The sequence below is a fragment of the Papaver somniferum genome, chromosome 4, assembly GCF_003573695.1.
Source record: "Papaver somniferum cultivar HN1 chromosome 4, ASM357369v1, whole genome shotgun sequence".
Lineage (NCBI taxonomy): Eukaryota > Viridiplantae > Streptophyta > Magnoliopsida > Ranunculales > Papaveraceae > Papaver > Papaver somniferum.
In genome coordinates this window covers 62,527,110-62,544,675 of record NC_039361.1, presented here as the reverse complement: position 1 = coordinate 62,544,675, position 17,566 = coordinate 62,527,110, and the positions used below count along the sequence as shown (strand labels likewise).

General features: G+C 34.9%; 1 protein-coding gene across 1 annotated transcript; it reads left to right on the top strand.

Annotated features, from left to right (window-relative positions):
- The first annotated feature begins 13,995 nt into the window (after window positions 1–13,995).
- Window positions 13,996–17,331, top strand: LOC113275699 (ASC1-like protein). Its single transcript, XM_026525244.1, has 6 exons — window positions 13,996–14,409; window positions 15,305–15,534; window positions 15,709–15,864; window positions 16,058–16,243; window positions 16,553–16,737; window positions 16,944–17,331. Exons 1-6 carry the CDS (start codon window positions 14,269–14,271, stop codon window positions 16,973–16,975), a joined length of 930 nt encoding a protein of 309 aa, XP_026381029.1. The 5' UTR covers window positions 13,996–14,268; the 3' UTR covers window positions 16,976–17,331.
- The last annotated feature ends 235 nt before the right edge of the window (window positions 17,332–17,566 follow it).

Below are 17,566 nucleotides of genomic sequence, written 5' to 3'. Positions count from 1 at the left end.
CCAAGTGTCAATCAATTTAACCAACAACCAAAGGTTGGATTCACAACTGATTAAACTTACGCACAACCTGTGATATTTCAATTATATAAACAAGTATAATGCGGAAAATAAATAACACAGACACAAGAAGTTTTATTAACGAGGAAACCGCAAATGCAGAAAAACCCCGGGACATAGTCCATATTTGAACACTACATTGTATTAAGCCGCTACAGAAACTAACATACTCCAAGTCAACTTCGGATTGGAATGTAGTTGAGCCCTAACCAATCTAACACTGATCAAGGTACAATTGCGCTCCTTACATCTCTGAATCCCAACATGACTCTACGCACGTGATTCCCTTAGCTGATCTCACCCACAACTAAGAGTTGCTACGACCCAAAGTCGAAGACTTGATAAACCATTCTGTCTCACACAGAAAAGTCTATCGAATAGATAAATCTGTCTCCCACAGATAAACCTATGAGTTTTTTGCCGACTTTTGATAAATCAAGGTGAACATGAACCAATTGATATACCATACTTATATTCCCGAAGAACATCCTAGAAATATCAATCACCTCACAATAATCTTAATCATATGGTAGCGAACAATATATTATGGAATCACAAACGATGAGACGATAATGTTTGTGATTACTTTTTATCTTGCCTATCGGAGATTAAATCTTGAGTAAATCTTAGAGAAGATAATAATCAATCACAATAGAAAACAGCAAGATCAGAATACGCAACTACATAGAAAATAGTTGGGTTTGGCTTCACAATCCCAATGAAGTCTTCAAGTCGTTAACCTACAGGGTCGAAAAACCTAAGGTTAAAGGAGAGTCGACTTTAGTCGCAACTAGTATCACACAAGAGGTGTGGGGATTAGGCTTCCCAGTTGCTAGAGTTCACCCTTATATAGTCTTAAAATCAAGGTTTGGAATCAATTTTACCTTGGTAACAAAGCATTCAATATTCACCGTTAGATGAAAACCTGATTAGACTCAGGCTAATATCTTTCAACCTTTAAATAGAACTTAGCTTGTTACACACAAATGAAAAGTGACTTCATTTAGATATGGTAACCGTACCTAATCGTGTACACCTTTGTTGGTCAGCAATAGTTAACCGAAGTTAGCCATATAAACACTTTCATATCAGCCATATTCATCTTAACCATAACTAGTTCAAATGACTCAAATGAAACTAGTTCTAGAGTTGTTGATACATGTGTATCTTCCTCTCCACGGGAACCAATAAACCTCAAGATAAGTTGAGGGAAGAATCCTATATTAGGAAGGATTCCTTATTTGGACAGAATTTTTTGTTGGGAAAGGGTTTTGTTTTAGGCAATACTCTTAGTTAGGAAATAGATTCCTAAGAGGTTTGAGAAACCAAACCAAAGTAAGGAAGTATACCTAGATAAGGAAATACTTCCTAGAAAAGGTATTATTACTAAATAAAGAAATATACCTAGAAAAGGTATTATTCTTAGATAAGGAAATAGATTCCTATAAGGTTTGGGAAACCGTTGAAGCTATAAATAGAGATGTTTAGCTCATAGCTAAGACATCTAGAGTGTGGTTTGTGATAAAGACACACCTAGATATAGAGTGTGGTTTGTGATACAGACACACCTAAGTCTAGAGAATGTGGTTTGACACCTAGAAAAGGAGGTTGAACGCACATACCTAAAAAGAAGTTTGTGAGGCAATTAATTATTGTAAAAGCAAGATTAGAAAATATTTTAAGGTTATTTACCTAGAGAGATTGTGAGCGTAACAAATAGAGAATTGTAATAGTTTTCTTGTTCATAATCTAGATAAGATATATTTCTTCGAACCTGGTTTCTAGTGTGTTCTGTTTTCTAGTTTTCGTCTATTATTATTCTGAGTTCCGCCTCTATAATAATAGTCAGCAAGGTACAGAGATCAATATGTATCAAGTTGGTATCAGAGCAAGATTCGTTCTTTTAGGGAAGATTCATGTGGTTTATGGTTTTCACTAGGTCTCTCTACGTAAACTTGGTGAGGTGCTCGAGAAACTAAAAGACGTTAGGAGAACAAGGGAATCAAAGATTGGAAAGTCAGTTGATGATCCTAAGCATAGCGAACCACAAATTATGGAAGAAAAGGTGGATGAGCTACAAACAGGCACACAGTCGGTTCAAGTTATCCTTAAGGAATTGACTGAACGTATTCATTCTCATATACCCAAGCGGAAGGCGAAGAAAAAGACTACGTCTTCATCTGGTATTTTTGAAGAAGAAGAGAAGGAAGAAGAACCGATCAAAGAAGATTGCATCATGGAACAAAGAGTGACTAAGACAAGACGAGGAGATATGGACTCTTTTCAAATTAGATGTCGAGGTCAAGTTTCCAGCAAGGAGAGTTGGTTCAGTTGGATGAAAGGAACTTCAGGGTTCCCTAACCTCCAAGTTTAACTTTCACAGGAGTTCAAGTACTTGAAGGGGGTCGCATAATACATGTGTATATTCCTCTCCCCGGGAACCAATAAACCTCAAGCTAAGTTGAGGGAAGAAACCTATATTAGGAACGATTCCTTATTTGGATAGAATTCCTATTTGGGAAAGGGTTTTGTTTTAGGAAATACTCTTAGTTAGGAAATAGATTCCTAAGAGGTTTGAGAAACCAAACCAAAGTAAGGAAGTATACCTAGATAAGGAAATACTTCCTAGAAAAGGTATTATTCCTAGATAAAGAAATATACCTAGAAAAGGTATTATTCTTAGATAAGGAAATAGATTCCTATAAGGTTTGGGAAACCGTTGAAGCTATAAATAGAGATGTTTAGCTCACAGCTAAGACATCTAGAGTGTGTTTTGTGATACATACACACCTAGATCTAGAGTGTGGTTTGTGATACAGACACACCTAAATCTAGAGAATGTGGTTTGACACCTAGAAAAGGAGGTTGAACGCACATACCTAGAAAGAAGTTTGTGAGGCAATTAATTATTGTAAAAGCAAGCTTATAAAATATTTTAAGGTTATTTACCTAGAGAGATTGTGAGCGTAACAAATAGAGAATTGTAATAGTTTTCTTGTTCATAATCTAGAGAAGATATATTTCTTCGAACCTGGTTTCTAGTGTGTCCTGTTTTCTAGTTTTCGTCTATTATTATTCTGAATTCCGCCTCTATAATAATAGTCACCAAGGTACATAGATCAATATGTATCAGTTTTTCAGTTGTTTATATTCTCATAGAAGTATACAAGACACAATTGAAGCAAAATCGATTTTGATTCAATCGAATCAAGTCATGAACATTATATCCACGGTTTGCAAAAGATTTCATTCCTTATTATATAAATTTATTAGTTCATGAACAAACCGATTTTAGAACATAACCCACTACGCATACCTTAGGGGATAGACTAAGTTTGGTTTCGCCAGTATGAAAACGGGTACGCATACCACCAAACTCAGTAAAGTCCCGGAACTTAAACCTCACGCCAGTACGCGCACCGGTATGCGTACTTAGTTCCCGGACCTCTAGTAAACCAATCAGTACGCATACGGGTATGCATACCATGGTTCCCGGACTTGGATTATACATATGCAAGTACGCATACTGTGCTTATATCCAATTGTTCTAAACTCTCATTTCAACCATTGAAACATTCTCGGAAGACGATAATAGTTGTCTCACACAAACTATTAGCTTCAAAGCAATTTTCAAATGATCGAATGATCAATACGAAACATAACGAGTCTACATCAAATGACTGTCTCACACAAATTATGTAAGATGTTACCGGAAGATTTTCACATGATCATCTTTTGACTTTCGTCAAGAATATAAGATGAACTTGGTTAAAGCGAAAGCTTACCAATACATATTTCGATAAATATGTAAGCGAGTTAAACTCAGCTCGAAATATCAAATGTGCATAATTGAAGTCTATGTATCTGTACGACTTTTGTCTCAAATAAGAGATAGAGTAGATAGACTTTTGAGTGATAGATGAGTTCAAGTCTCCACATATCTTTTGTTGATGAAGTTCCACAAGCTCCCCTTAGTAGTTCTTCGTATTCAAATGATGAACGACATGAAGTATAATGCTCAACTACACTTTCTATCCTAATCCGAGACTTAGCTATAAGTATACTAGAAATCAAGACTTATAGTTTTGGCAACTAAACTTGACAAACAAGCTTGAGATCGCAACGCTTGCGAGTTCGACCGAGCAGTGCTCTAACATACACGTTTAGGTATGGTTACCCATATCTAAATGAAGGTATATTTAACTTGTATGTAACAAGCTAAAGACCATCTAACGGTGGAAAGATATTAGCTTGAATCTTAAATCAGGTTTCATCTAACGGTGAATATTGAATGCTTTGTTACCAAGGTAACATTGATTGCAAACCCTGATTTGAAGACTATATAAGGGAGAACTCTAGCAAATGGGAAACTTAATCCCCACACCTCCTGTGTGATACAAGTTGCGACTAGATTCGATTCTCCTTTAACCTAGGTTTTTCCTAATAACCATTATAGGTTAACGACTTAAAGACTTCATTGGGATTCTGAAGCCAGACCCAACTATTTTTTATATAATTGCGTGTTATGATCTTACTTTATTCTATCGTATTGAGTACTATCTTCTCTAAGAATTGCTCGAGATTATCTCCGATAGGTAAGATATAAAAAGTAATCACAAAGCTCTTCGTCTCATTCTTTGTGATTCCAAAATAACTTGTTCTATTACCATATATTAAATTTATTGTGAGGTGATTGATATTTCTAGGTTGTTCTTAGGGAATATAAGACCGGATTATCAATTGGTTCTTGTTCACCTTGATTTTATCGAAAGACAGAACAAAAACTTCATAGGTATTTCTGTGGGAGACAGATTTATCTATTCTAATAGACTTTTCTGTGTGAGACATATTTGTTTATCAAGTCTTCGACTTTGGGTCGTAGAAACTCTTAGTTGTGGGTGAGATCAGCTAAGGGAATCAAGTGCGTAGAGTCCTGCTGGGATTCAGAAGCTTAAGGAATGCGGTTGTACCTTAATCAGCATGAGATTGGTTAGGGGTCAACTACATTCCAGTACGAACTTAACTTGTAGTGGGCTAGAGTCTGTAGCGTCTTAATACAGTGTGGTGTTCAAATCTGGACTAGGTACCATGATTTTTCTGCATTTTCGGTTTCCTCGTTAACAAAACTTCTGGTGTCTGTGTTATTTCTTTTCCGCATTATATTTTCTATATAATTGAAATATCACTGGTTATGCGTAGTTCAATCAATTGGTAAATCCAACCTTTGGTTGTTGATTGACACTCGGATATATGGTCATTGGTACCATCCAAGTTATTTCTCATATTGATCCAACTCACAGATTCCTATCTGTTCGATTGCATATTGATTTGATAAATTGAGATATAACTCTTGGATATATTTTCCTTGATTGAGTCTGACTGTCTAGTTGATTCTCATGGAATTATATTGGAGTTACTCCATACATATTTCCTAAACAAATATTGGGTGTGGTTGTTAGACCCCCGCTTTTTCAGCATCAAATAGGGAAGAGTTCTTAAATGAACTTGTGCTTAATTGCCATATCTTTGTGGGGAGAGCGGTTGTGGAATTTTGTAGGAGGTAACTTGTATCTTTATAAACTCCTTGGTAAATACACTAATTTTCTATTATGTAAAATCATCAAAACAAAGTTGATATGTTCTCTTTTAGTCATGAATTATCTTTTGAGATTTTCATTATGATCCCATAGTTTTTGTACCTTTGCCAATTTATATTGACAAAACGGGGAGAATTATTTGGTAGTTCACACTACATATATATGGTATACGGATCATTATGTAAGTGTCAATGGTTTTCATTATAATATGGAAGTATCGACTAAAGGGTAGTGATACATATCACCATAGTATTATTTCAAAGTTGTGATGCAATTGGACCTTGATTCTATATAATAATACTATGACACTGTATAACAATGTTTGAGAACTTTCGTTTTCATATCATGAAAGATAATCAAATGAATCTAATTGTGTTTCATACAGTTGTTCAATTGTTGATAATGACATAGAAGTATATATGATCCAATTGAAGCAAAATCATAATGATTCATAATGTACAAAGTATAAGAATCAGTTCATGAACATTAACCCACGGTTTGCAATGACTGCATTCCTTATATCATAAATGTATTTGTTCATGAGTATGTAAACATACTAAAACGTTTTAGAACATTGACCACTTAGTTTGCAAACGGGTACGCAAACTTTAGTTCCAGACTTTGGTCTTGTCCAACAGTTTGCAAACGGGTAGGAAAACTGTCGTCCCGGACCTAACTTAGGTAGAACCGTTCGCATACCGGTATGCAAACTTGGTTCCCGGGCTTTAACAGTTAAAACTATTCGCATACTGGTATGCAAACTTGGTTTCCGGACCTGAATCATACCAACACAGTTTGTACACTACATACGCATACTGTAATGTTTTTAAGACATGGGTTTTAGTTCTAAACTCCCATTAAATCATTGAAACATTCTTAGAAGACGAAAATGGCTGTCTCACACAAACCATTAGCTTATAAGCAATTTTCAAGTGATCGAATGATCAATACGAAACTTTCCAAGTCGACATCAAATGACTGTCTCACACAAATCATGTAAGATGTTTCAAGACAATTGTCACATGATCATCTTCTGACTTATTATTTAGTTTCCAACAAATAAATTGTTTCCAACTAAACTCGTCAAGAACAATGATGAATGTAGCTAAAGAAAAAAGCTACCAACACATATTTCGAGAAATAGATAAGCGAGTTATACTCAGCTCAAAGTAACAAATGTGTATGATATGAAAGTTTATATCTCTATACGACTTTTGTCTCAATGTGAGATAAAATAAAATAGAATAAACTTATGAGTGATAGATAAGTTTTAGTCTCCACATACCCTTTGTTGATGAAGTTCCACTGAATTCTTCAGTAGATCTTCGTCTTCAGATGTAAGCGCGGTGAAGTCTAAAGCTCAACTACACAATCTATCCTAGTCCGAAACTCCTATAAGCAGACTAGAAATCAAGACTATAGTTCTGATCAACTAAACTTAACAAACAAGCTTGAGATAGCAACGCTTGCGAGTTCGACCGAGCAGTGCTCTAACAGATAGTGTAGTTGAGAAACGAGCCAGTCATCATTTGCGTTCTACCGTTTGAAGACGAAGATCAACCGACGCTTTTGGAGAACTTCATCGATAAAAGGTAAGTGAAGACTAAACCACCTGTTTCTCAAGTTATATTCATTTTTTTATCCTTGAGACGTTTTTCGCATAACTAAAGCTTTCATAGACAAGAATTTCGAGTCGAGAACTAATATTTAGTTTACGAATTTCTCGAAATATAATGACTAAGCATAATGAACATTTTTTCATACTTGATCAATTTCGGCGGAGAACAATTTATTGTTCGGGACTAAATCATGATTCAAGTTTATCATTCAAATAGCTTGGAGTAGTGATGTATGTCATTGATGTTATTAAGAAATGTTTTGAATTGAAATATAGAACTACTATATTCGGAATACAAGACAGTGTTATCAGTCTTACAAACTGAGAAAACTATTATATGTCTGAAGTTGTATTACATGTACTTGTACACGTAGCAGAGTAGCTATATATCGACTTTCAGATTTGTGTGATACGCATACTCATATGCACATCACGGGAAAATCTGTTTGTTTCGTGATCCATATAGGTATGCATATTCTCATGCAAACCATTTTTGGAACTGTGGTAAGGGAACCGGGTTAAGGTATTCAAATCGGTCTGCGAGCCAATAAAGTTCTGTGTTCTAGAACCAGTTTAGTACCCAAACTGGTACGCAAACCGAAAAAATTATGTGAACTCCGGAACCGGTAAAAGTCTTAAGTTTGCAAACCGGTACGTGAACTAAAAAAGTTCTGTCAACTCTGGAACTTAGAGTTGCACCTAAGTTTGGAAACTGGTACGTAGAATGAAAAAGTTCTGGAAACTCCAAAACTCGGTTTTGCTTATAAGTTTTTAAACCGGTCTGCATACTATGACTTAGCCGACTCATGAACGATTCAAGTATTTGTACCTTGTAAATTTACCAACTATGTTGATTATGATTCAATTGCGATTAAATTATTTCTATGAGATGATTTGCATTTTGATCAATTCTCTATTAACACTAGACTCATTTGATCACATAATTGTTACTCAAGATTAATGTCCTTGTGAACATGAAATGAGTATTAACCATGTTGGATGTAGTCTTTATACACGATTCGGTCACGGTTTACCTAACCAGAGTGTACATCTTGTTTATTTGAATAAGATTCAAAGCTTTCATCTAATGGAGAATATTGTTTGCTTGGTTCCAAAGTTATCTTATCTTAAACCTAAAGCAACCTAGGATTTGAAGTTTATATACGGGGAACTCTTGGCAACTGGGATCTTTAAATCCTGATACTACTTTTTGGTGTGTCCTAGTTGTAACTAGAGTCGTCTTCAGAAACCCTTTTAGGGTTTAGCGACTATCAAAGACTTCATTGGGATTCGTGAATCCAGGCCCAGTTATCTTTTATCTTCATAACTTGAGTATCCTGATCTTGATTGTTTGTAGATCTTGTTCCATTGATCAATATAGATAGAAATCACAAAGTTCTCTTCGTCTGAAAATTTATGATTCCGCAAGTTTTGTACTTGTGAGGTGAATAATAATCTAGGCTGCACTTTCAGGTTGCATAAGTCCGAATTTTGAGGATAGCCAGACTTCTGTCAAGTTGCTATCGATTTTCATCACCTTGATCCTACATTTTATCTGATCATCCGTTTCGATCGTAAATCAGCAAATCAATTATAGGCTTAATCTGTGAGAGGCAGATTTGGTTTAAAGTTTTCAATTGAGTTGAAGCAACTCTTAGTTGGTGGGACTCCTTCTAAGGGAATCAATTGCGCGGAGTCCTGCTGGGATTCAAGAGGCGTAAAGAGCGTGATTGTACCTGAATCGGTGGGAAACTGAGTTCGGGATCAACTACATTCCATACCGAAGCTAATTGATAGTAGGCTAGTGTCTGTAGCGGCTTAATACAATTTGGTGTTTAATCTGGACTAGGTCCCGGAGTTTTTCTGCATTTGCGGTTTCCTCGTTAACAATTTTTTTGGTGCCTGTGTTATTTCTTTTTTCGCGTTATATTATTTATCTTTATAATTGAAATATGATAGGTTGTGCGTTGATCAATCACAGTAGATAGATTCGACCTAGTTTGTTGGATAAGACTTGATTGATCCTTGGATATTGGTCTTTGGTACCTTCCAAGAACTCTCTTTGTAGTTAGGTTCACGGATTCAGTTCTGTAAATGTTCTAACAACAACTCTAGGCACTATCCTTGATTGAGTTTTTTACTCTCGGAGTTGTGTCGAGTTTATCCATACAGATTTCCTACGAAAAAGTTGGTGGTGTATTTTGGTACCCCTAGTGTCTTCAATTGGTATCAGAGCAGGCAAACACGTTAAGACCTAATAAGTTTGTGTTTTAAGCAGTCTGACGATATGGGCAGAGACGAAATATCTATAGACACACACAAGAATTCCTTAGCAATTCTTCATAATCTATTTTCCTCAAGACTTAGTGTCTCACAAGATGCTCTTGACTCACTCAAGATTTTTTATACCTTGAGTGATTGTAAAGAATCGACAGGAAAAATTAAAGAATCCTTTACAATTGTTAAAAACAAGAAACATCATGTTAAGAGTAAGAAGCTTCGCAATCTTAAAATATTGCTAAACAGTCTGTTTAAGGAATGCAACATAAGAGGATCTGTTGACGAAGATCTTTTTATGTCTTTTGAAAAAACATTTAAGTTCTTGGAATACATTGCAATAATCATAAGTAAAGAGGTGCCCATTCGTGGTTCAGTCTCTGATGAGACTTGCTATCAGTGTGGGAAACCTGGGCATGTCAGAAAAACTTGTACAACTGCTACAGTTTTGACTACTCCAGATGATCTCGGTAAATCATATTTTGGTTAATGAGTTGACTGCTCATCCGACCTATTGTTAGCAAGATTCTGGTTTCACCCCATCATGCATCAATTTGAGATGGAGAAAGTTGTTCTAAGGGGTTGTTTCTGGGTGTTTCTATTTGTATGTTCCGTAATATATCTATCATGTGTTTATAACCGATTCTAGGTAAAAGAAGAAACCTATAACAAATTATGATCATAAAATCACAAGTTGTTGAGCTTGCTCCAATTTCACGATGTTATAAGATCTATATAAATTACAGATCTTCTATTTCTGTGATTGTCAATCTGTTATCTTGTGCTCTGGAAATTTTTTCATTGAGCAAAGAATAAGATTAGTTATCTTATTAAATTGATAATTTTATCAATTTTTGGATTGACCCGGAATTCAAAAACATGATGTGATTGTATTTTCTAACGGAATATTTATTTTGAAAATATAATAAAATAATGATTGAAGTTGAAGTTCCAAACCCGAACCCGACCAAGCCCATTAAGGATTTATTATAAGAGTACGCGTAATCCCCTACTCTTTCTTCTTCCGTGAGTTCTCGAACGAGATTAGAAGTTGAGGCTAGGGTTTCCGAGCCTATGTGAAATCTTCATGAATTAAAGGTTGATTGTTTCACTTTTTCTTATTTTCTCTCTTAATAGCAAGGAGGTGTATCAAGAAGAACTCAATGCTACCATCATCTTCAAAAGTAGCTATTCATGTAAGATCAATTCACTTCTCCTTGTGTTTTATTTGACAATTACGACAAGAACTAAAGGAGTGAGTAAGAAACCCAAACCTATGGAAATCTTTGAACCCAATCTTCAGAAAGAACCTAGAGTCCTTTTTGGTAACAAGGATTGTAATGAAACATTTGAGAGAACTAGAGAAATTATTCTGGAAAAAAAATATAAGAAGGGTATATTAGGAAAAAAGATCTAGCTTGTTTTGATAAATACGAACAAGGAAACATCTTTTGTGGTTTTGGGAAAGGTTATGACCTTCTTACTAGAGTATTTTATGGAAACATTTATGATGTTGATCTTAATAAAATGAGCTTTAGAAAAATGATTGGGAGAGGGAAAATTGTTGTTAACCGAGAGTTAATTTCGGAACTCACAAATATTTCTCACGACGAAGTTTTCCTTCCAAGACCAAAAGGAGAAAAATCATTTCTTGAAACCATTTCTCTTGAGCTTTGTGGAAAGAATGTTGGTTGGAAAGACGGGAAGCTTCCTACTGAAGAGCTTAGCATGCCTTTTTAAGTTTTGGTAAATTTAAAATTATAAATATTTGTCCCTCCATGATTGGGGATGCTTATTGGAGTTGTAATTTGCGAAATTATTTTATTTTCTCAAAACGGATACTCGAGGTCTTGATATATGTAGGTTGATCATTTCTCAAATGACATCAATGACCGTATCCAAGAAGAAACTGGGTTTCCATGTCTTACTGAACGCATTTGTGAAGATCTCGACATTGACATTATTGTAAAATTTATTGGCACTCCTACTTTAGTTCGTGAAAGTACATTCAAACTTATGAGAACGAACGTGAACAAAAGAAAAATGGAATCTATTTCACCTCTTGACGATTCTTGTGATCCAACAACCTTGAGTCTTCTTCAACGAATGCACAAGGATATTTGCAAATCAACTACAAGGTAAAAGGTATGCAAAAACAATTATGTGTGATTGCTACAAAATTTTCCGATATCAAGGACGAAGTAGACAAGATTCAAGCTTCTATGGGTGATTCCTATGATGAAGAACATGAATAAACCTTCGGCCAACTCTCTTTTGTTTTTGTCTAGGAAACTTCTTTTGAGGATTTTATTCTTCTGAAGAATAACTAGGGTTTGGTAATGCAAAGATTGTGATTACACATAGCTATGTCCAACGTTTTTCATCTTGCATGTTTTTAGATTTATTTATTTAAACTCTAGAGTCGTTGGAAGATGAACTTGCAGTATGTAATCATTATTGGTTTAATTATTGCAAAATTCTTATGAAAAATTTGTGCCTTTACGTTCTCGTGAATCGAGCTAATATTTCATATATGCTCAGAAGTTAAATCTGTTATGTTTTTATAAACGTAAAATAGAACAAACTCTTTGAGATTTTTCTGGCAGTATTGATCTTCTTGTGATCACACTTTTGTGTTTTTGTTGCTTGGCACACCTTATGAGCTTCTATTATGTTGAGTAAAATCGAGTAAAACTATCTCTTTGTTCGTAACTGGCCTCGAGATTAATTTATGTCGATACTATGGATACAAATCCTTGTGATTTGTTAATGTCACGAAAATCCTTCTTTTACACAAAAGTAAGGTCACTCTTGTTGTTCTCTTGGGAATAACATTTAATGAGGGGAGAGTTCTTAAATGAACTTTTGCTTTCATAAATATATTTTCCGAAAATGCTATGTCTTGGAGTGCAACACCATCGATGAGAGGTTGAGTAAAATAAACATAATTCCTACAGATACATTGATCTTCCGCAGTAGTAAATTTTCTCCTTCTTATTTGATTTTGCACATTTTGATTTTCGGTTGTATGTTGGTATTCAATGAACTCGGCTATGCTCATATTTTCACAAACTATAAGAGTTTTTTTTTTTTTTTTTTAGAAGAATTGGAAGACTTATGAAAAGTATGAAAGAGGTATAAGTTGAAATGAATCTGAAATTGAGTATTTTAAAGGGAGTTGATTCCTGAATGTTAGATGATGAACTATATGCGATAATCAAGTTCCGAGCGATACCAAAGACTATCATTGGCGCTTTAATAACCACCGAACGATATCGAGATCATCGAACGATGGAGTCTCTATCACATATGCCTAAGGTCGGTTCCTATGGGCATGCCAAAGCCCCAAGTTTTCCACTTTTCACCCACTAAGGGTGACCAAGTGTCGACCGAGCGACCTAAACTGGATCACTGGCGGTTGAGCTGCTCAATATATTTTTTAGTACTTTAAAATTTCTTCTCTCCTACTTTCTGTTATTCTAATATTGTTTTTATTAGATAAGGATGAAGGCACAATTGAGGGATACTCAAAGTTAAATGGGGTTGTATTTTAGTTAAGAGGTCCTTTTTTTTAGGTGTGAAATAACCATATTATCCTTACCCTAATAAAAATTAAAAAGAAAAATTGAAAACCTATTTTTTTTAGTATCCCCCTTCACTTTTCTTCCTCATCAAAAAAACCACAAAAATTATGATGAATGATTTTTGATTTAGGTTATAAAAAAAAATCGTTTTGAGTAGCAACGAGCGACGCAAATTATGATAATCAAAAATGATTTGAATCAAAACCATCTAGCTTATCATAAAAACGTCTAAACTATATTTATATAAAAAAATCGAAATTGAATTTCAGTAGCAGGTTAACTTATGGTATTATTTTGTCGGACGAATACAATACCGAAAGTACTTTCGGTATTGTTTTTTCAGATGAATGCAATACCGAAAGTGGCTCTGTAAATGCAAAATTTGATTGACTTAGTGTTTGAGTTGGGCTTTGGTTTGGGGTTTTTCATAAATGAAAATTTGATTGTCTAAAAAAGGTTGCAATTAGGAGTCATTATAATCAATTTAAGCACCTTCTCATATTACACAAATCTTCCAAAATTCTTCTTGTTTTTCTTCTAACCAAAATATATTATTAAAAGTATCCCCAAACACACTTAGATAAGTGACAATTACTTCATAATGTTTTTTTTTTGTTTTTTTCTTTTGAGTATCCGCCAATTTGGGGAGGTATCCCAAATTGTGCCTTCACAAGGATTCCACTAAATATATTAAAATCATGATTTCACTCTTTGGTGTAAACTGAGTGTAAGAATTAGCTGTGTAAAACCATGAACACATTTGATTGGGTGGAAAAATCAGAATGTTCCATCATTTTTGGTTTATTTAAGCTAGCCCGGTAGTTGATTAGAAGTGTGACCGCATTAATAAGAAGAGCTCGATAATAAATAGATTACTGACTGGATTCAACAAAAGTAGTACTTAGCAGGAGTTTATGTTTGTATGAAATTCTCTCCTAATTTTGATCTGTAAAAGGGCATTGCATTAATTGAACGAATTCTCTTATATTAAAAAAACAAAGGCGTCTTTTCTCTCGACACATCTCTCTGTCAAAACTCAAAGGAAGAAAAGTAAACCATTATCTCCTGTGACTGACTGACTGGCTTCATCGATTTCCTTCCCCCGCCCCATTTCATCAATTGAGGGAATAACAGCATGGCTTTGATGGAATTGATGAATTCCGCTATTGACTGGGAAAAGGAATCATACCCAGTCTATCAGGATTTTGTTGCTCTTCCTCTCTTTGCTGTCTTCTTCCCTTCAGTCAGATTTTTTCTTGATAGATTCGTCTTTGAGGTAATTTATAATAAACCCATTGTGTTGTTTTTTTATATTGATTCTGGGTTTTTCTTTGTTTTGAATTTGGTTACTGTTTTTTGTAATGAATTTGGGTTTGTGTTTTGGGTAGTAGATCCATCATTGAGTAGTTATTATCTATTCCCGTGATCTGCAATGGAGTTAATCCTTTGAGCATTACTTAGTTTGAGGTGTTATTGGATTGTTTAATTAGGTGCTCAGTTTTTTATTTGGGTGTAGTAAACAATTGAATTATAAATTTGAGTTATAATTACAGAGTTAATGTTATGGAATGTCATGCTTAAAGACATTTGTATGCTCCGTTTTATGAAATCAATACAATCTACTGTTCCTAGAGATTCAGTTGAAACAATTTTTTTACTGTTTCCTAAATTAGTTGGAAGTCGCAATTGTTGGTTAATAAGATATTTCTGTTTATTGAATCAGTACTGAACAAATTTTTTACTGTTTCCCGAATTAGTTGGAAGTAGCAATTGTTGTTTTTTCTGTTTATTGACAAGTGATTTCATGTTTGGAAATTCAAATTTGAATGCGTAAGAGAGTTTGAAACGTCTGTAATTTGAGGTATTACGGGTGACTAGTGATAATAGTATTCCTTTTGAGTTGTGTTTGATAGAGTTCGTATTCTATAATTTGGACTTTGATGCTAGGAGATTCAAAAAACATAGTAATGTAGAGTTTAGTGATGGTAGGGGTGGTTGGATGTTGGAGGTTTGGGTTTCCCAGATTATGTTCCTTACTCATTTTATGTTACCCCTTTATAATTTTTACTTATGCCTCTGATAACTTTTGTTGATTGGGTCATAAAAGATATTTGTCCACCAAAGTATTGTTATTTACCTTACTTTGAAGTGGATGCATCTGTTTCCTGCAGAAATTAGGAAGGCGGCTTATTCTTGGAGCTGGGTTTCAGAAAACTGATATTGAAAAGGATGACAGGAGAAGAAAGGTTAACAAATTTAAGGAGTCAGCATGGAAATTGATTTATTATCTTTCAGCAGAGTTACTTGCGTTAATTGTCACCCACGATGAGCCATGGTTTACAAACACCCACAATTTTTGGGTAGGACCTGAGAATCAAACCTGGCCTGATCTGCAAGTAAAGTAATATTTCGCCACTATCTTGCTTTCTGTACTTCTGTGTTTGTTTATCGGCTTAGCACTATGTACATTTATTTGTTAGTTTTTTATATAACAAAGTAGTCCAGCGTTCTTAATTCCATTGGTGAATGTATAATTTGAAACAATCAGTTGACATACCTGTTTTCCTAATTCCAGAACGAAACTAAAAGGTCTGTACATGTATACTGGAGGCTTTTATACATACTCGATATTTGCTTTGATGTTTTGGGAAACAAGGCGTTCAGACTTCGGGGTATCCATGGGTCATCATGTTGCGACAGTCATTCTCATTGTGTTATCTTACATACTCAGGTAAGGTTTCAGTATAGTTGGTTGACATTCTGTGTTAGAAGAACGTAAATACAGAAACAGAGTTAGGCAACAGGATGTAGTCAACATACTTTATTAGGGAGTGCTACCTATAAATTTACTGATTTAGTTTTTAGCCTATTCCTAGTGTACTCGGGGAAGTCGGCTGTCTTAATTCACCTGTTTATTGTTGTAGGTTTGCTCGAGTTGGTTCAGTTGTTTTGGCTCTTCATGATGGGAGTGATGTGTTTTTGGAAATTGGGAAGATGTCCAAGTATGGTGGCTTTGAAAAGATGGCTTCCGCTGCATTCGCTTGCTTTGCGTTGTCATGGTTCATACTTCGCCTTTTTTATTATCCATTCTGGGTCCTTTGGAGTACAAGGTGAGTTTCTTCTTGATAGTTATATTATGACACGACCTAAACGCCAAAAGCTTACTTTTAGAAATTAAAAAACCGAGGTTATTTAGGATTACAATGTACTACTTGAGTTTAGCATTACAGTGTACTATATGTTTTTTCTGCTCCTATCTGTGAATATGAAGAGGGAATACTGAGGATAAACCTTGTAGTTTTAATAAATTTTTGGTTGTTAAAAATGAAAACAATGATATCATTGTCCATTGGTTTCTTCTCTGTTTAACTATTCTGCGGCGTTATTCGACCTTTATAATTCTTATTTCGTTCATGCAGTTATGAAGTCCTCCAGACATTTGATCATAGTAAGCACCAAGTGGATGGACCCATCTACTATTATTTATTCAATACACTTCTCTTCTGCTTGCTCGTTCTTCACATCTACTGGGGGGTGTTGATATACCGGATGGTTGAGAAACAAATCAAGGCAAGAGGTCTGGTGAGCGATGATCTTCGATCAGGTATGTGTCCAAATGCTTTAATAGTTTGTATATGGGGTTGAAAAAACACAAGCATGAGCTCATGTACAAAAGTAGAAAATTCAGCCAATACTTGATGAGGTTTTTCTATACCTTAGTGTTTCAGGTCTATGATTTCGGGACCTTTGTCACTGCTCACATCATGTCATGTCATGTATTTTCTTAAAACGAGAAACTTTTTCTTACAGATTCAGAAGGTGAAGATGAGCATGAGGACTAATTCCATATAAAGATTGACAAGCTCCACTCACGCAGCTGAAGGTTAAAAATTTCTTGCATATAAAGCACAGCGATAATTTCCACAAAGAACTTACTCATGACTGAAGGGGTTGGTAATTTCAGGTTTGATACCAAGTGGAACAGATAGCAACAAGCAGAATCATTTTATTTGTAGTATATTCTTTATGTGTTTGGCCATTACAACAATCTTAGATTCTTAGCTGTTCATTCACAATTAATATTGTAGATATAGGAAAATTGAACATATGATGTTTATCTATTAGGTCAGTCGAACATTGTCTTATTGTGCAGGGCATGAATTTTTATGTCATGATTTCCCCCCTTCTATTTGGTCTTCTCTTTTCTCCATCTCTATATTTGCCTGTATATATCAGCAAAATCAAAGCCAAAGGTAATCCTACTCATATAAAAAAGTGTTGCTTTATTGAACCTGATCGGTTCGTCTTGTTGATTTCTCTAAGAAGATTCAATGTTATCGATAGTACCCAACTACCCATATGTAATGAGAACGATTAATGCTTTAGCACTATGTGCAGACTCAAAAAGCAAAAATTAGGTAATGCATGTAGTT

What these genes read in the sequence shown, in the direction of transcription:
- LOC113275699 (XM_026525244.1), top strand. Translation starts at nt 14,269, where the DNA reads ATGGCTTTGATGGAATTGATGAATTCCGCTATTGACTGGGAAAAGGAA. An exon ending in TGGGTCCTTTGGAGTACAAG is followed by an intron (nt 16,244 to 16,552) that starts GTGAGTTTCTTC and finishes TCGTTCATGCAG; the next exon opens with TTATGAAGTCCTCCAGACAT. An exon ending in GAGCGATGATCTTCGATCAG is followed by an intron (nt 16,738 to 16,943) that starts GTATGTGTCCAA and finishes TTTTTCTTACAG; the next exon opens with ATTCAGAAGGTGAAGATGAG.